The sequence below is a fragment of the Vulpes lagopus genome, chromosome 5, assembly GCF_018345385.1.
Source record: "Vulpes lagopus strain Blue_001 chromosome 5, ASM1834538v1, whole genome shotgun sequence".
In the NCBI taxonomy this organism is placed as follows: Eukaryota; Metazoa; Chordata; class Mammalia; order Carnivora; family Canidae; genus Vulpes; species Vulpes lagopus.
In genome coordinates this window covers 58,176,717-58,196,372 of record NC_054828.1, presented here as the reverse complement: position 1 = coordinate 58,196,372, position 19,656 = coordinate 58,176,717, and the positions used below count along the sequence as shown (strand labels likewise).

The following is a 19,656-nucleotide window of genomic DNA, read 5'->3' as shown; positions in this document are numbered from 1 at the left end:
TAATACCAAGTAGTGCAATTGCTAGATCTAGCATAGTAGGTTTTTTTTTTTTTTTTTTTAAGGAACCTTCATGCTGTTCTTAATGAGAAAGATTTAAACGTCATTCTTCTTATGGGAAAAAGCGCAACGTACAGGGAAAGCTGCAGGAAAGTGGATGGGAAAACACTGGGGAAACCGAAGCAGGCCCGGTGGTCTGTCTTCTGAGTGAGGTTCCCCGCGACGTCGTCCTCTAAAAGAGTGGGAGGGGGCAGCTCGGGTGGCTCAGCGGTTTAGCGCCGCCTTCGCCCAGGTCGTGACCCGGGATCCAGGAACCGAGTCCCGCATGGGGCTCCCTGCACGGAGCCTGCTTCTCCCTCTGCCTGTGTCTCTGCCTCTCTCTCTCTCTGTGTCTCTCATGGATAAATAAATAAAATCTTCAAAAAAAAAAAAGGAAAAAAAGGCGCGAGGGCTGACGTCATAGCCGGGCTTTGAGAGCCGGGGAGCCTAGCCCACAGGGGCCGGGCCGCAGCGACGAGCGCCCGGGGCATCTCAGGCTGCAGCCGACGCGCAGGCGCCTAGCGCGGCCCCGACCCCTGCGGGCGCAGCGAGGGAGCCCGGCGCCCTGTTCTGCGGCCTGCGGCACCGCCTCCGGGAAAGAGCAGGGAAAGGGAGAAGCCGGTAAATAACAAATCGGCGCTTCATGCACGGAGGGCTGGCTGAAAACGACGAAAAGCTGCAGGCGGGCCAGCCGGGTGGGCGAACTTGACCTCGGAATCGACCACGGACGAGCTCCGAAAGCCAACCTCTGGGTGGCTCTGTAGGCCCCGGGCCTGGGGGCGCGTCAGGACCACCGCCACGCCCCCTCCCGCCTCCAGCCACGCCCCGCCCCGGCCCCGCCCCGCCGGCTGGGCCACGGTCTGCGCCTGCGCACTCGCGCCGCCAGCTCCCTGCGCCTGCGCACTCGCTCCGCCTGCGCTCCTGCTTCCGTGGGGCTCTCAGCGCGCGGAGCTCCACGCGCTTCCGGGACGCCGCCTCCCGCCTCCCGCCGCCCGCCGCCCGCCGCCCGCCGCCCGCCGCCCGCCAGGACTTGGCCGCTCGTCGGCGCCGCGCCCTCGCTCCGCCAGGAACCAGCCGCCTGGGCCCCGCGCGGGAGGAGCGTGGCCTCTGACGGGAGCGGCGACCCCGCCGGCCCCGGTCTGTTTCCCTGGCGGCGGCGGCGGCTTCTTCCGTAGGACAATATGTTCAAGAGAATGGCCGAATTTGGGCCTGACTCCGGCGGGAGAGTGAAGGTCAGTGCCCGGCTCGCGCCGCCGTCCGCGTGGCTCTCGGGGCGGGGGTCCCGGTCGCGCCTCCTCGGCCGGGGCGTGAGCTGCGGCCCCCGGGCGGAGCGCGAGGCAGCGGCTGCGCGGGGGGGATGGGCAGTCAGTGGGGTTTGGGTTACGTTTCGGCTACGACTTGACCGGCTCTGCGCTCGCCTCGTCCCGCGGATGGCGTGACGGGGGGCGTGGACGTTGCTGATCCCGGCCCCGCGGCGGCCTCGCCAGGTGACCCCCCCGTGCGTGTGCAGGTGGGGCCTGAAGGGCGGGCGGGGGGCGGGGAGCGGGGTCAGAACCCGGGCCCCGCGGCCCTGCGGCCCCACGGCCGCCGCCGCCCTAGCATCAAGGCTCGGAGACGACGGTCACTACGGTTCCTTTTCTTTTGCAAGTTGGTCCACACGGACACATTAACTCTCCCACTTTCTTTAAGATTTTGTTTATTTATGCATGACAGAGAGGGAGAGGCCGAGACACGGAGGGAGAAGCAGGCTCCGTGCGGGGAGCCCGACGTGGGACTCAATCCCGGGACCCCGGGTCACGACCTGGGCCGAAGGCGGCGCCAAACCGCTGAGCCCCCCGGGCTGCCCACCCTCCCGCTTTCCTACATTGCCTGGCATGTTGTCGTTTTTTTTTTTTTAAAGACTTTTTTAAAAAAATTATTTATTTATTCATGAGAGACACACACAGAGAGGGGAGCGGGACAGAGACACTGGCAGAGGGAGAAGCAGGCTCCATGCAGGGAGTCCACGCAGGACTCGATCTCGGGACTCCAGGATCGAGAAGGAAGGCGCTAAACCGCTGAGCCCTCCAGGGATCCCCTGGCACGCTGGCTTTTAAGGCAAGACTGACTATCTGGTTCATGATGGAACAGCTGTGTTTACAACCCTTCTCTGATTTTCGACTTATTGCAGAAAAGGAAATTTCTCTTTAAAATGAAGGGAGGGGAATCCCCTGGTGGCTCAGCAGTTTAGCACCAAACCGCCTGCAGCCCAGGGCATGATCCTAGAGACCTGGGATCGAGTCCCACATACGATGTAGGGCTCCCTGCATGGAGCCTTCTCCCTCTGCCCGTGTCTCTGCCTCTCTCTATGTCTATCAGAATGAATGAATGAATCAATCAATCAATCCGGGGAAAAAAAAAAAAAGAAGAAGGGAGGGGGAAATCCCCTGGTGGCTCAGCGGTTTAGCAGCCCGGAGTGTGATCCTGAATACCCGGGATGAGTCCCACGTCGGGCTCCCTGCCTGGAGCCTGCTTCTTCCTCTGCCTCTCTCTCTCTGTTCTCTCATGAATAAATAAAATCTTAAAAAAAAAAATAAAAAGAAGGGAGCCCCGTTTGCACCAACCTCTGTACTCTCAGCTGTATACAACTGTATCATGCGTGGTGCTTTAATATCACCTGCAAAGTAGGAATTGTTGGAAAACTTAAGAAACTACCAACATTTAACATTTAGTACCAGGAACTTTGTAAGTATATCTTTTGTCCAAGCTTTGGGCAAGTCTTTGGACGAATAGGAAAGTGCTATTGAAAGCTTTTAAAAAAGTTAGCTTTGGAGAACTTAGAACTTTCTTTACTTGGGCCAGCCCCGGGGGCTCAGCAGTTTAGCGCCACCTGCAGCCCAGGGCATGATCCTGGAGACCCAGGATCCAGTCCCATGTCATTGGGCTCTCTGTATGGAGCCTGCTTCTCCGTCTGCCTGTCTCTGTCTCTCTCTCTCATAAATAAATAAAATATTTTTTTAAAAAAAACAACAAACTTTCTCTACTTGTAATCCTGTAAGGTTCAAAAAGTTAAGTCCAAAGTGATTTGAGAAAATTAGGCTTGGATTCCTCACACACGTTTCCACAAAAGAGTGCATGTCATGTAAAGCTTTAAAATTAAGGATTTACTAATTGTTCTTGATGATTGTTTTGTAGGCATCTTTTTCCAATTTCAACAAATTTCCTTTGCTGGGATTTGGCTGTTCAATTTAGAGAAATTTCCTTCAGCTAGAAAGTCTATTGACAGATGAACCCCTTTGCATCACTGAGGAAATCTGCAAGTTTTAGCAATACAGTAACAGCTGCAGCATCTGTAATCTGCGCCCCACGCCAGTGCTTCTTGTGCTCATTTTATTCAGGCGTTGAACCTGATGCCCCACCTGTCGCAGGCGTCAGAGTACATTTACTGAGATTATTTAAATTCTCATACAAACTGCTTGCCTTCTTCTGGACTATCTTGAGGCTAATAGAGATTGGATTTTTAATTATCCAGCTTTTCCATTTGTTCACTGCTTTTCCTCGCTTCTTATTAACTGTTGACTGCATTGGCACAGCTCTTTTCACATGTGGTCTATCTTGCTCTTTGACTTTCAGATACATTCTTACTGTTGAACATAGTTTCATGTGCAACAATTCAACCATTTCTCCTCACTTGAAACCTATCTCTCCTTTCCATAATAATATGGCAACAGTCAATACCTCTACCCTTAACCAGATGCGATGAGAAATATGTACCTACATCTTAGAACTTAACACATATGTAATAAATAAAAAAAATGTTTGTCCTAATTCTACCTAAAGTCCTTTCCCAGACAGCCTTTAGTATTTGTACTGTGCTTTGGAAAACACTGCCATAAGCTGGTAAATCAGGACATTGTTCCCATCAGGTGATGGCAGTCAAAATTGGCGGTCTTAATTCCGGAGGCTCACTTTAAAGTTTGTGAATAAAGAGCACTTAACCTTTCTTCAAAAAAAAAAAAAAATTTTACATGATTTAAATTTACATTTTCAAAGTGGGAACATTGTAATTAATCTGGTATTTAGTTACTTGTGTTAATATTAAATGATTATTATCTACAGTTGATTTTTTGAGAGAAATCCATGTTATAGGCAAACGCTAGGTATTTAGATTGCCTGCCATTCCTTAAAACAAGTTTTCAGAGCTCTTATTCTGTATATTTGGGTAATGATACAAAATTAATTGGTGTTGAAATTACTTTTCTTTTAGGGGGTTACTATCGTTAAGCCAATAGTTTATGGTAATGTTGCTCGATATTTTGGAAAGAAAAGAGAAGAGGATGGGCACACCCATCAGTGGACCGTGTATGTAAAACCATATAGGAATGAGGTAGGCACTTCTTTCTTCTATAACTTTTGAAACCACAGTTTGGTTTTGATTGAAGATAAATTGTAATATTTTATAGTCACTTTTAAGTTATGGTAACAAGAACCATGCTATAAGCAGAGTATATGTTCCAATCATGTATTAAGTTAGCCCAGTATTTAATCAGGTGTTTCAGGAAGAGTAGTTAACACTTTTTAGGAACAATTTTTTTTTTTAAAGATTTTATTTATTTATTCATGAGACACACACACACACACAGAGAGAGAGAGAGAGAGGGGGAGAGAGGGAGAGAGAGGCAGAGACACAGGCAGAGGGAGAAGCAGGCTCCATGCAGGGATCCCGATGCGGGACTCGATCCTGGGACTCCAGGATCACACCCTGGGCTGAAGGCAGGTGCTAAACCACTGAGCCACTCAGGTGTCCTGGAACAATTTGTTAATAAGACCATCAGAGGAGGTGAAAGACAAAACACTGTATAATCTGGCTGCTGGTAATTTTGTTTTGCTACTGAATCTCTAATGCCTGGAACATAGTCCATAGTAGGTATTCAGCAGATACTCATTGAATGAATATTTCTCAATATAAAACCCTTGAAAATTCACACAAAAACTTGTGTATGAATATTTGTAGCCGCGTTATTCATGATAGCCAAAAAAATGGAAACACCCCAAATATCTTTCAGCTGATGAATGGATAAATAAAATACAGCACATCCATACAATGGAATATTATTAGTAAAAGAAATAAAGTACTGATATATGCTACTACCACATGGAATAAATTTAGAAACATTATTGTAAGTGAAAGAAGCCAGACCAAAATCATATTGGATGATTCCATTTTTATAAAATGTCCAGAATAGGCAAATCCATAGACACAGAAAATAGATTAGTGGTTGCCAGTGGATGAGGCAGGGAGAGACTTAGAATTGAGTGCTGTTGGATGTGGGATTTCTTTTTGTGTGATAAAAATATTCTAAAATTGATTGTGGGGATGGCTGTACAATTCTGAATATACTAAAAAACCATTGAATAGTCATTATAAATGGGGGAATTGTGTGGTATGTGAATATCTTGATAAAGGTCTTATTTAAAACAATAACCCTTCAGTGACTACCTGTTGCCCTCAGGATAAAGTTAAAACTATCATATTTTAGGGGTGCCTGGCTCAGTCAGGCAGTCAGTAGAGCTTGTGACTCTTGATCTGGGTTTGTGAGTTCAAGCCCCATGTTGGGTATAGAGATGACTTAAAAATATAATCTTTAATTAAAAGAAGATTTTAGAAAGTCTGCCGTGGTCTTTCCTAATTCTGTCTGTATTCTTATCCTTTGCTGTGTTTGCCTCATCATTTCCGTATACTCTACATTCATTCCATCAATACTAGATTACTCTCTGTTTCCCAAAGGGACACTCTTAAATATCTTTATTCATTCCTTCCTACCTACTCCATTCTTAGTGTTTCTTTAGGTCTTAGCTTAAGTGTATTTCCCTTTGAGCTACTCTCTTGATCTCCAAAGATCTAGATTAGATGCCATTCCTGCAAATTTATACATATTGCCCTCCCTACACAGGTAACATTGAAATGCTGGTTTTCTTGTCAGCTCCCTACCCTAGGGATAAGAATCTGTTATTTACCATTGTAGCATCAGGTACCCAATATTGGTAGTCACTCATATTTGTAGAAAATAATGAATGTTTTCCCAAAGAGTCTTCAAACGTGCTTATGAAAATCTGCTGCAAAAAATGTTCATAATATAAAGTGATGAAAGCAAGTATCAGGATATCATTATATGACCTCAGTTTTTTAAAAATGTGGATAATAAGCACATAAAAAATGTCGTGAAAGCAAATAAAAAGATTAATGAACACTACTGTCAAGTGTGACTGATTCTGTTTTGCATGTTCTTATTTTTCTACAATGAATTTTTTTGAAAAAGCCACTTTTCCTAGGAGAATCCCTTTTGCGTGCCAGCACTAGTGAATATGCTCCTGTGCTTCAAAATAAAATTGAGGAGTTTTCTGTCTGATGGTTCTAGGTTGCTTAGTTTAGTTGACCTTAGCTTTGTATAATAGAATTTTGTTCTTTAAACTTGCTTAGTTCGGGATCCCTGGGTGGCGCAGTGGTTTGGCGCGCCTGCCTTTGGCCCGGGGCGCGATCCTGGAGACCCAGGATCGAATCCCACGTCGGGCTCCCGGTGCATGGAGCCTGCTGCTTCTCCCTCTGCCTATGTCTCTGCCCCCCCACCTCTCTCTCTGTGTGACTATCATAAATAAATTTTAAAAAATTAAAAAAAATAAACTTGCTTAGTTCTTAGATGTGCTTTAATTTATATGCTTGTTTCTATAAAGTATGTTGGAAATGTTTTTATAGAAAATAAAAATTAATCTTCCCATCTCTCTGCTCCTCCCCCCAATAACAAACAAACAAACAAACAAACAAACATAAATAAATAAATAAATAAAATCTTTGGGGCACCTCGGTAGCTTCGTTGGTTAAGCATCTGCCTTCAGCTCAGATCATGATCCCAGGGTCCTGGTGGGATCCATCAGGCTCCTTGCTTGGCAGGGAGTCTGCTTCTCCTTCTTCCTCTGCCTGCCACTCCCTCTGCTTGTTCTCTCTCTCTCTCTTTCTCCCTTTATCTCTGCCAAATAAATTTTAAAAAGAAAATCAAAATTAATTTAGAGCATTGTCTGTAGAGATATATAAAAGTAGGATTTGCAAAACAAGTGAATGAGTGGGTATATTCCCAAATGAGTTCTGAAAGAATTCAACTCAGGTGTCCTTTGTTTAAAGTAAATACCAAGGGCAGCCCTGGTGGTTTAGTGGTTTAGCGCCGCCTTTGGGCCAGGTTGTGATCCTAGAGACCCGGGATCGAGTCCCACGTCAGGCTCCCTGCACAGAGCCTGCTTCTCCCTCTGCCCCGACCCCTCTCTTTCTCTCTTTCTCTCTTTCTCACTCTGTGTCTCTCATGAATGAATAAAATAAAATCTTTAAAAAAAATAAAAAATAAATACCAAATCTGGGTATAACTCATGTTTTTTAGAAAATTAGGAGTCCAGTGGGGATTAAGGAGTGCACTTGTCATAGCAAGCACTGTGTAATGTGTGGAATTGTTGAATTACTATATTGTACACCGGAAACTATGAAATGTTAACTGTACATAAAAGTTTAAATAAAAGAAAATAAAATTAGATTCCATAAAATTTGAGGGAAAGTATATTTTATAAAATTAGGTACAATACTCAGTGTATTTTACTCCTATTTTTATTGTAGATGGCAGAACTAATTAATTCCTCTGTATTGTAGGATATGTCAGCATATGTGAAGAAAATCCAATTTAAATTACATGAGAGCTATGGCAATCCTTTAAGAGGTACAGTACAGTTTTTTGATTCATAATAGAAAATTTAACAAATTTAAAAAGATGTAGAAGACTGTATCAATTATTTATAATTTGTTTTTTTTTTATTTATAATTTGTTTTTTTTTGTTTTTTTTTCTCTTCAGTTGTTACTAAACCTCCATATGAAATTACTGAAACAGGATGGGGTGAATTCGAAATAATCATCAAAATATTTTTCATTGATCCTAATGAAAGACCTGTGAGTAATGATAATCTTTGCATAAAATAGATTTTTATAATTGTGAAAATGTTATATACTTAATGAATAGTTTGTTATGTGTTAACATTTTTTTTTTTTAAGATTTTATTTATTTATTCATAGAGAGAGAGGCAGAGACACAGGGAGAGGGAGAAGCAGGCTCCATGCAGGGAGCCCGATGTGGGACTTGATCCCGGGTCCCCAGGGTCACATCCCAGGCTTCAGGCAGCAGCAAACCACCGCGCCACCAGGGCTGGCCCTGTGTTAACATTTTTATTCAGATAAACTTTATGTAAGCTTTTAGCATGATGTATGTATCTTGCCATGAGTTAAGTAAGGTTTTTCATTTTTATGGGGAGTGCCTCTGGAAGCTCAGTTTTCAAGCATGGAAAGAAGGGACATAATGTGGACATTTCTCAGAAAGAAACCATGGAATCATGTGATTACTATAGCAAAAAAGCTTAAAATTCATTAATAATTATTTGGTTATCAGTAATAAGACTAATCCATTTGTTGTCTGGAATGAGAGTATCCAACTTTTTATATAAAAAAAACCCCTAGCAACAGTCTTTCTGCTTTTTCAAGTTGCTATCAGTACTAGCAGCTTTACTTTCTATTTTATTCATGAATTTTTATTTATAACCACTGATTTTTTTTTCATCTTTTGATCTCTTATTAGATTATTGCTTGGTAATGTAAAAAGTCCCTTAAAACTTTCACTTTGATCCCTTAGGAGTTTTGTGAGATTGATGCTATCATCTTAGAGATGAGGATTCTAAGGTTTGGGGATCAAGTCATATGCTCAAAAACACAAACTGTGGCAGAACTAGTTTTGATCCCAAGTTATTTGCATTCAGACCTCACATTCTTTCCATTACCCTTTCTTTTGCCTAAAACCACTCAACTTGTTCTGTTTGTAAACCCATAGGGTCACAACTCAGTTATGGCTCTCTCCTTCCACATTGTTATTGTTATTTAACTCTAGTTTCAGGTCATCACCATTAATTTTCATCTTGGTAGATTGAGTTCATTCCTTTAGCACCAAACATTTACACTTTAGTAATCAGGTTGCATTTTGAAAATTGTATGTGCTTCTAAAGGAGCTGTGACTTGGGCCTGTAGTTCAGAAAATTAGTTCTTAGTGGACTGCACCAAAGATATCAGAATTTTTTAAAAATTGAAACTATGGATCCCATCCCCTGGAGAGTCTGATTTAGTAGGTTGGATTGGGGCCAACACCCCGGGTGATTCTGGTGCACAGTAATATTTAGGACCAATAGATGGAGGCCACACTCTTCCTACATAGGAATTCAAAGTGAGAGTCTTATTTGGTCTTCTGTCTCCAGTAGAGAGACTATTGAGTTTTGTTAAGTGAAACATCCTATTCATATTTAGGGTAGTTCAAGTGGTAAGAAAGCTCTAGTTTATGTTAAGCTTCATTCAGTTTTTTACTGATAACTATTCATACATTTGTTTTTTTTTTTCTCCTAAATAACATTTATAATCATTTAACTATTTTCCATGTAATGAGGTTTCCAGATCTCCTATCTTCCTTTTGTCCTTCTAGAATACTCTCAACAGGGCACCTGGGTGACTCAGTTAAGTATCTGCCTTCGACCCAGGTCATGATCCTCAGGGTCCTGGGAGTGAGCCCCGCGTTGGGCTCCCTGCTCAGTGGGGAGCCTGCTTCTTGCTCTCCCTGTGCTGCTGCCCCTGCTTATGCTCTCTCACATTCTGTCAAATAAACAAAATCTTAAAAAAAAAAAAAAAAAAACTTTCAAAAGACATTATATTCTACCTGGCAAGAAATTATTAATGTCCATTATTTACCAATATACTATTCAAGGATACAGGGATGAGATACTGCTCTTGTCCTTAAAATAGTCTGTTAGGGAGAAAACACAGAAATACAGCAGATGTTGAGAGAGAAGAAAAATGTGCTACTGGGGCAGAAATTCTTTTTAACTTTGTGAGATTGCGTAGCCTTACCTGGCTGTCCTTCATCTGTCTTACCCACTACTCCCAGTTGGAAAATATACCTCTGAAAGAAGTCATTGTGTCATATAACTTCATTATGAAACCATTCTCAAAGTCCACTCTTGGAAAGAATGGTTATTGTACTTCTGCAGTAATTAATTTATTGAATACGTTTCCATACAGATCTACACAGGCCTAAATTTTATTACCCAAGAACTGGTGTCATATTCTTTTAGTACGATGATACCATTATACTTTAGTAATTGTTGGCTCTTTAAGTCATGAAGGCTTATTTAAAATATAAAAGAAAGACAAAAGTAATGTGTGATTTATTTCTGTTACCCAGCAACCTATTATATATATCAAACCATTCTAAAAGGAATGGTTATTCCTTAAAAAAAAAGAAAAGCTAAAATTGGGTTTTTATCCCTAGAAATATTTTCATGGCTAGCATAGGCATTTTCATTGCTCTGAGAATCTTCAAACACCTGTCAAAATTAGAGATATCTGTCTTTACATTTTTCATTGTCTTTATCTATATGAATGGCTTTAGGTGTCTGAATAATAAAATCAAGGAAGGACAGTTTTATCATAGTTTTAAGTTCTTAAATTGTAAAACTAAGATATGCACATGGTTTTAAAAAAGATTTTAAAAACAAAAAATAGAAGTCTCCTGTGTCAATTTCTTAGGGCTGCCATAACAAAGCATCATAAGCTGAGTGGCTAAAAACAACAGGTATCTCACAGTTCTGGACACTAGAAGTCCAAAATCAAGGTATTGATCATGCTCTCTCTGGAACCTCTAGGGAAGGATCCTTTCTTGCCTCTTCTAGTTCCTGGTAGCCACAGGTGTTTCTTGGCATTGGTGGCATAACTAAAATCTTTGCCTTCATTGTCACCTGGCTCCTCTTCCTCCTTGTCTCTGTGTCTCTTATGGGGACATCCGTCATGTTGGATTAGGGCCTAACCTGAGAACTCCCATCTTAAGTTGATTACATCTGTTTCAAAAGAAGGTCACATTTACTAGTACTGAGGGTTAGGGCTTCGGCATATCTTTTAGGGGGACACAGTTCAACCCATCACATCTTTATCCCATCTCTGGCCCCTTCCGTAGGAAAACTACAGTGATTGTTTTCAGTTTCTCTAGAAGTTACTCCCATGCATCTCATATATTTAAATCTCTGTGTTCAGATTTTTCAGTTTTCAATAGTACCTGTCATCATCTCCTCATGTGATGACAGATGATCCTTTTTCTTCATTGTTCCAGGCTTTTTTCATTTCACTGGAGGAATTTCTTTAGAAAGGATGCCTGAGAAATAAACCTTCAGAGCCATTGCTACCTGAAAATATCGTTATTTTTACCTCATACTTGATTGTTTGGGTAAAAAAGTCTAAATTTCACAGGGGGATATGCTCTCTTGTCTTTGAGTGATTGGAGAAAGGAAGGTTAACAGTCCCAGCCACCGCAAAGCATTCTTGACTTCTGTACTTGGCAGCGTTGGGCTTGAAGCCTCCCTGTCTCTGCTGGCTCCAACCTCTGCTGCTGTTTTCTCCCTTAACTTTTCATGTTGTGAATTTCTTTTTATCCACCTGTGTGGTCTTACCTCCTTTTTGTCTACTTGAGAAATTTGTCAGATTATCTTTAAGTATGGCGTAGGATACATGCTCCTTATAATTATTTTAGCTAACCGTTTGGAAAATTCTTTGAGGCCTCTGAATTGGTTTCTACACCTTCAACATCAACTCTACTGTTTTACTAGCCAAGTTTTATTTTGCTCAAGTAATCACGCATTGTGCTGCAAAGCTTTTCCTTTGATTTCGTGTTATACATGTTTTTATGTATTTTCAAGACCTGTTGCTTCTACCAAAGTGAATTAACATTGACTGACTTTTGTTTATTATGTTATAGACCACCAGAGAAAATATCTTGGCATCACTGAGCATTTTAGTATTGGTTATTTATTTTGAAAGTGTCAAATCTTTTCTCCCTCTGTAAATTTGTAAACTAATCTTCACAGAATAACTGTCAAAATTAATCTGATTTCACTTATGGAAGTGAAAAAATTCCCATCTTCATGATTTTCCAGCTTAGTTTCTATAGCTGTATTTCATGTTATTTTTCTACACAGTCTTTCTGTAGAGATGTTTTATAACATCCGTACCTACCCTCTTTAAAACACTCAGCTTTAGTAGATGTGGATGGATAATAATACCTAATAGAAAAACAGAAGTACAGAATTTGATTTGCCACACAGTAAGTTGTAGTTAAGATAATTCTGCATTTGACATGTTAACTAATTCTACTTTCTAATTCAGTTACAGAAATCATGATGTCTCACGGTGATGAAAACCATTGCACAGATGTGACATCTGTTTTTATTTCACAGGTAACCCTCTATCATTTATTAAAGTTGTTTCAGTCAGACACCAATGCAATGCTGGGAAAAAAGACAGTGGTTTCAGAGTTCTATGATGAAATGGTAAGAAGATTTTATAATGAGAATTTTAAAAGCATTTTAAGTTATAGAACTTTGAAGTTATTGGGCTATTTTTTCATTCTATCCCATTAGATATTTCAAGACCCAACAGCAATGATGCAACAATTGTTAACAACATCTCGCCAGCTAACATTAGGAGCCTATAAGCATGAAACAGAATGTAAGTGCCATGAATTCATAATTAATCCTAAAAAATGATGTATTCTATAATGGTGAAAAGATTATGATTAGTGACTATTATTGTTTTTCTAAGGATATGTAAAAGTAAATTTTTTAAGAGTTAAAAAATATACAGTATAGTACTGTAAATGTATTTTCTCTTCCTTTAACATTTTTTTCTAGCTTACTTTATTATACAGACTAAATATATATAATATTCAAAATATGTGTTAATTGATTCTTTGTCAGTAAGGCTTCCCGTCAACAGTAGTCTCTTAGTAGTGAAGTGTTTGGGAAGTTAAGTTATATACACAGTTTTGACTGTCACCGGGTTGGGTAAGGGAGAGTGGTCAGCACCCCTAAAGTCTGTGTTGTTCAAGGGTCAACTGTAATTGTGTTCTGCAAGGTTCTTCACACAGACTTTATGACCAAAGACTAGTAAACAGAAAATGGTTGAGTGACAGGTTAAGCAAGATTAACAAAAAGCTATCTTTAAATGTAATTAGGGAATAAAAGACAGTATTTCAGAGAATGTGAGAGGCTGTCTTTTACCTTTCTTTCTTTTTTTTTAAGATTTATTTATTTATTTATGAGAGAGAGAGAGAGAGAGAGAGAGAGAGAATGAGGCAGAGACACAGGCAGAGGGAGAAGCAGGCTCCATGCCGGGAGCCCAACGCAGGACTCGATCCCAGGACTCCAGGATCGCGCCCTGGGCCAAAGGCAGGCGCTAAGCCGCTGAGCCACCCAGGGATCCCCTGTCTTTTACCTTTCTGAAAGTACATATACTTTGTGAATAATTTAAAACATCCTTCTTAGGGGTTTCTATAGTAATACATATTTTTTTTCTTGTCTCTCTCCTACCTCACCCTAGCATCTGGCAAAGTGCCTTTCACTCAGTATGTGTTTGTTAATTGATATGGAGAGAGAGGGAGCAAAGGAATAAAAATTTTTACATAGTAAAACGCTCTAAACAAAGTCTAAAGGCAGACAAGCCACGAAAAAATATCGTACTCCTATCACAAATGACTAGTTTCTTTAAGGTATAAAGAGCTCCTACACATCAGTAAGAAATGCCGATAACTAAAAAGTTTCTGCACAGCAAAGGAAAGCACCACCAAAATGAAAAGGCAACATAATGGGAAAAAAACATAGTTATAGATTATATATCTGATAAGGGGTTAATATCCAAAACAAAGAACTCCACAACTCAGTAGCAAAAAAGAAGCAAATAATCCAGTTTAAAAATGAGCAAGTTTAAAAATGAGATCATTTTCCAAAGAAGACCTACAGATGGCCAACAGGTACATGAAAAGGTGCTCAGTATCACTAATCTTCAGAGAAATGCAACTTAAAATTAGAATGAGATATGACCTCACACCTAGAAAACGGCTATTATCTAAGGGACAAGAAATAAGTGTTGGCAAGGATGTAGAGAAAAGGAAACCCTGATGCACTGTTGGTAGGAATATAAATTGGTGCAGCCACTATGGAAAACAGCATGGAAATTCGAAAATTTCAAAAAATTAAAAACAGAACTACCATATGATTCAGTAATGCCACTTCTGGATATTTCTCTGAAGAAAACAAATATTAATTGAAAATTGAGGTGCTAATAGAGTCCCCCATTTTAATTGCAGCATTATTTACAATAGCCCAATATGAAAACAACCTAAGTGTCTATTGATGAACGAATAAAGAAAATGGGGTGTATACGCAACGGAATATTATTCAGCCGTAAAAAAGAAGGAAATCTTAACATTTGTGACAACATGGATGGACCTTGAGGGCATTATGCTAAGTGAAGTAAGTCAGAGAAAGACAAATGCCAAATGATCTTACTTCCATATGAAATATTAAAAAAAAAAAAAAAAAAAAAAAAAAACCACAGTGCCTAGGCAGCTCGGTCAGTTAAGCGCATCTGACTCTTAGTTTTTGGCTCAGGTCATGATCTCAGAGTTGAGATCAAGTATCACATTGGGCTTCACACTCAGCAGGGAGTCTGCTCCTCTCTCATCCTCTCCCCCTATTCACACAGGCATTCACACTCTTTTTTTTTTTTTTTTTTTTTTTTTTATTTATGATAGTCACACAGAGAGAAAGAGAGAGGCAGAGACACAGGCAGACGGAGAAGCAGGCTCCATGCACCGGGAGCCCGATGTGGGATTCGATCCCGGGTCTCCAGGATCACGCCCTGGGCCAAAGGCAGGCGCCAAACCGCTGCGCCACCCAGGGATCCCATACACTCTTTATCTAAAAATAAATAAATCTTAAAACAAGCTCATAGAGACCAGATTGGTGATTGTCAGAGGTGAGGGTGGGAGGTTGGTGAAATGGCTGAAAGGGGTCAAAAGGCACAAACTTCCAGTTATAAAATAAATAAGTCATGGGGATGTAACTAGTTAGCAATACTGTATCGCATATTGGAAAGTTGCTAAGAGATCTTAAAAGTTCTCATCACCAGAAAAAAAAATTTGTAACTGTGGTGATAGTGTTAACTAGACTTACTGTGATGATCATTTTGCAGTATATACAAATGTGGAATCATTATGTTGTACACCTGAAACTAATATGTCGGTTCTACCTCAATTTTTTAAAAAGTCAATGTGTTAGAAAAAATAGCAAAGGAAAGACAGACAATCCATAAAAAGGGAGAAATGTCTCTTCTAAACATAAAAAGATTGGTCAGCCTCAGTAGTAAAAATAGAATGCAAATTACTCTGAAATACCATTTTTAACCTTTTTGGGTAACTGAGACCAAGGAGTTGATGCAGTAGGGAAACAGACATACAATGCCAGTGGGATTGTAAATTAATAGAACCTTTAAGAGTCATCTGCCATTCCTTCAAAGTTACAAATACATATATCCTTCGACCCAACAGTTGTACTTGCAGGAGTTTATCCTACTAATGTGCTGATTTTCCCGCAAGTATACTGAAATAATTTTGCACAGCACACACATATAGCATTGTTTGTAAAAGAAAAAATGGAAATACTCAATGTACATCAAAGGGGACAGATTAATATCCATTAGGTGAGATCATCTGTAGCCATTAAAAGAATGAGACAGCTGTATGGTAGATACAGAATAGGCTTTTAGACATAAGCAAGATGCAGTGCAGTTTGTCGATAGTGTGATACCACTTGTTTTGGGGGCGAGAAGAAATCACACTTAGATGTGTGCTGGTCTGTGGACAAATTATTTCTGGAAAGATACCAAATATACCTAAAACTGATTGTCTCCAGGAAGAAACACTGGTGGGTGGGTGGGGCAGGAGTGAAAGGAGACATTTTTTTCATTATCTACACTTTTCAGTCTTTTAATTTTTGAGCCTTTAATTTCTGTTTCAAAAGCAATTTCAAAGTTAAAAGCAGTGAAAGAAATCACAAAGAAAAATAAGGATCATTTTGACAATATAAAATTGCATTATTGTATTTTAAAATGTATCGTAAAAAGAAAGTCACCAGCTGTATAAATATTGCATGTTTTTAATGTGCTAGATGCTTTACATTTATTACTTAATCCTCAGCCTCTGAGAAATACAGTTTTAACTGTACTAAATAGAAACCAGATTGAGGGAGACTTAGGAGATATCAGCGTTAGCTAATAAGGGGCCAAGGTTGTATTTGAACTAAAGTGTTTTTGATTTCAAAGGATTTTTGTCCCCCACCAAACCATGCTGCTTCGAGTTAGTGTTCATTTTATCAAAAGTACAACCGTGGGACGCGTGGGTGGCTCTGGTTGAGCGGCTGCCTTCGGCTCAGGGTGTGGTTGGAGCCCCAGGATTGAGTCTCACATCGGACTTGATCCCTGTGAGGAGCCTGCTTCTTCCCCTGCCTGTGTGTCTGCCTCTCTCTCTGTCTTTCTTGAAAATATAAAATCTTTAAAAAAAAAAAAAAAATACAACTGTGCTTTAATAGCAGCAGCAGTTACCTGAAATGTCCACAAGATGGAAATGCTAGACAAAAGTAGGCATTTTTCTTTGTAAAACAAAATGCTGCACTGTCCAAGTGGGGTATTTAAATAGGTGTATTCTATTTTGCAGGAATGATATTGTCTTTAGTAATTTGTTATATAACAGGCTTAGAAAGTTAAATATCATTTAGTGTTCCTCTACCATAATGGTAGTTAGGATGGCTTTTTATGTGCCTGACCGTATTCTAGATACTTTATATACATTAATTCGTTTAAAATTTTTGAATAAAGTTTTACATATGAACTTCTTACATAAAAGTTTACAGGTCTGCTTTCCTAAGATGCTAGCTGGTCATTAATACCAGTAGGAATCATTCCACAAACACCAAGAAAGTAGAAAAACTAAACTAAGGGCACATTATCTCCCAGAATTTCTGCAAAACCATTAAGACTAGTTTGGGGGAAAGAAATAGGTTGCAAAATAAACTAAATGAGACAATTAAAACTAGAAGTTAGGTGCACCTTGGTGGTCATTTGGCTAAACATTTACCTTTGGCTCGGGTCATGATCCCAGGATACTGGGATTGAGCTCTGCAGGAGCCCACATCCAGCTCCCGTGCTCAGTGGGGAGTCTACTTCTCCCCCGTCTCCCCCCCTCCCACACCCCTGCTCCTTGTCTTGTGCTCTTTGGCTCACTCTCTCTGGCAAATAAATAAAATCTTAAAAAAAAAAATCAGATAAAACTTCAGAGAGGTGTACTGTAGGCCTATGTTGGGAGGTTTTAAATAAAACCAGAAGTTAAAATTTTTAAAAAATATTTTTCACATAATATGAGGTGTTCATTATGGTCTCATTATAATATGCATCATTATAATGGGAAGTGGGCATAGAAATAACAACAGTGGCACAGCTAGTAAATGGTACAGCTGGAATTTAAACCTAGGTGGTTATTGCTAATCTTTTTCTTAAAAAGATAAGGGTTTGTTTTACTGGTGTGATTTTTTTTCTTTTTTTAACTAAGTTTTTTTTTTTTTTAAGATTTTTATTTATTTATGAGAGACACACACACACAGAGAGAGAGAGAGAGAGAGGCAAACAGACACAGGAAGAGGGAGAAGCACGTTCCATGCAGCGAGCCCCATGTGGGACTCCATCCCAGGCCTCTAAGATCACACCTTGGGCCAAAGGCAGGTGCTCAACCGCTGAGCCACCCAGGGATCCTCTACCGGTGTGATTCTTTTTTTTTTTTTTTAAGAGTTTTTTTGTTTGTTTGTTTTAATTCATTCATGAGAGAGACACAGAGAAAAGCAGGCTCCATTCAGGGAGCCCGATGTGGGACTCCATCCCAGGACTTCAGGATCATGCACTGGGCTGAAGGCGGTGCTAAACCGCTGCGCCACCAGGGCTGCCCTACCAGTGTGATTCGATGTAAGTTTTACCTGTACATATATTGAAGAGCGCTATTTAGTTAGCTCTTACTGGCTGGGTGTCTCTTGGATTGTATGCCACCTTATTTCCAAATTAACATGGGTATGGGGAGAAAAACTAGGACGTTATATCTTAACATCTTAATTGGGAAAGAAAATGTGAATGGCCATAATTTCAACCTTAGTTGTAGAAAACATCTTGGATTCTCTTGTAAGAGTTTAAACTTTCTACCCACTTCCCTGTGTTTAATGTGTCTTAAGTTTACATTTCATCATGGAAACTGACCTAAGGAAATGCCATATTTATTACTCTCTGACATACTTTAGACATGTGAGAAAAATGAAATAGTTCAATAAAAATATGTTTTCCTTAGTTGCAGAACTTGAAGTGAAAACCAGAGAAAAATTAGAAGCTGCGAAGAAAAAAACAAGCTTTGAAATTGCAGAGCTTAAGGAGAGATTAAAGGCAAGTCGTGAAACTATAAATTGTTTAAAAAATGAAATCAGGAAACTTGAAGAAGATGATCAGACAAAAGAGATATAAACAGTTCTAAGAGAACTTGCTAGTAAGCTAAACTGAAAATAAGATGGACTTTAAGGGAGAAATGGACTGCAGATGCCATGGTGTTTCTTAGAGAAACCGCACATGTAGTTGTTGGCCTCAGATTTCCCAGCAAGGGGATCAAAGGATTTGTACTTTTCAAGCAATCTTTAAGGTAAAATATATGTATGTAATAAGAAAGAATGCTGTATAGGCATTTTATCAACCCATTTTAGGGTAATTCTCATGTTAAGCACAATGTAAAAAATTTTTTTGCATTGTATGTATAACTTATCCTTTTGACAGGCATCACAATTTCATATTAACGTGTAAGTTGTACAAATTTTGTATTTTCCTGGTAGAATTAGTGGGTAAATTAACATGTATATTTAATTTTTAAAGTTCTTAACCTGTCCCCATCCTACCTCTTTTGTATCTGTTGTGCCCACTGCCCAGTAAGCACTCAATAAATGTAGTTTATAGATCTTGTGTCTGCCTCTTGATGTGTTTCTTCCTCTTTAAATAAGCACCTGTAACTCTCTCATTACAATTAATGTATCTCCATTGTATGGCAAAGATCATATTCTAAGTGTTGTTCTGCCTAAGTACCGCAGTGTCATTAGTTTTCACTTAGAAAATATATAATCTTTCATACATTTTCCAAAGATACATAGGAAGCAACTATGTATCAACTTCACATATGACCTCTGATTTCTCCACTTTCTCCTCAGCCTCCTGTTCAGGTCCACATAGTGAGCCCTGTACTTTTGGACTCATCTAATTGGAACATTTAGTAGTACTTACATCCACACGGGCTGATCTGTCTGGGAAACCTAGGAACAACAATAGGTAGGAAAGTATTTTGGAAAACATGTAACATTAATATTAGTTAATGGCAGCCATGCCTATATTTAATGTAAGAGTCTGTATTCTTTGTATAGTATTTAAGATCTACTCTAGCACTTAAAGTTAGTTTTTATCTATCTGTCCTATAGGTTAGTTACTTTGTGTACTTTGTTGCTTTATTTTTAAGTTGGTGCTTATAGGCATTATGAGGTTGTACAAAGGTCTCCGTAGTCTTAAAATTTCTGCCAGGCACTGTGGGATTGGAAGTGGCACTTCTGGTCGTGCCAGGCATCAT

The 19,656-nt window shown here is 40.0% G+C and overlaps 1 protein-coding gene across 1 annotated transcript; it reads left to right on the top strand.

Annotated features, from left to right (window-relative positions):
- The first annotated feature begins 969 nt into the window (after positions 1–969).
- Positions 970–19,004, top strand: YEATS4 (YEATS domain containing 4). The gene is made up of 7 exons (XM_041757460.1): positions 970–1,268; positions 4,283–4,402; positions 7,706–7,772; positions 7,906–8,000; positions 12,365–12,457; positions 12,548–12,635; positions 18,349–19,004. Exons 1-7 carry the CDS (start codon positions 1,218–1,220, stop codon positions 18,516–18,518), a joined length of 684 nt encoding a protein of 227 aa, XP_041613394.1. The 5' UTR covers positions 970–1,217; the 3' UTR covers positions 18,519–19,004.
- Positions 19,005–19,656: the final 652 nt, after the last annotated feature.

Bases quoted from the DNA above. Each gene is read 5' to 3' on its own strand.
- YEATS4 (XM_041757460.1), top strand. From the start codon at position 1,218: ATGTTCAAGAGAATGGCCGAATTTGGGCCTGACTCCGGCGGGAGAGTG. The intron at 7,773-7,905 runs GTACAGTACAGT...TTTTCTCTTCAG, and splicing joins CTATGGCAATCCTTTAAGAG to TTGTTACTAAACCTCCATAT. The intron at 12,636-18,348 runs GTAAGTGCCATG...TGTTTTCCTTAG, and splicing joins CTATAAGCATGAAACAGAAT to TTGCAGAACTTGAAGTGAAA.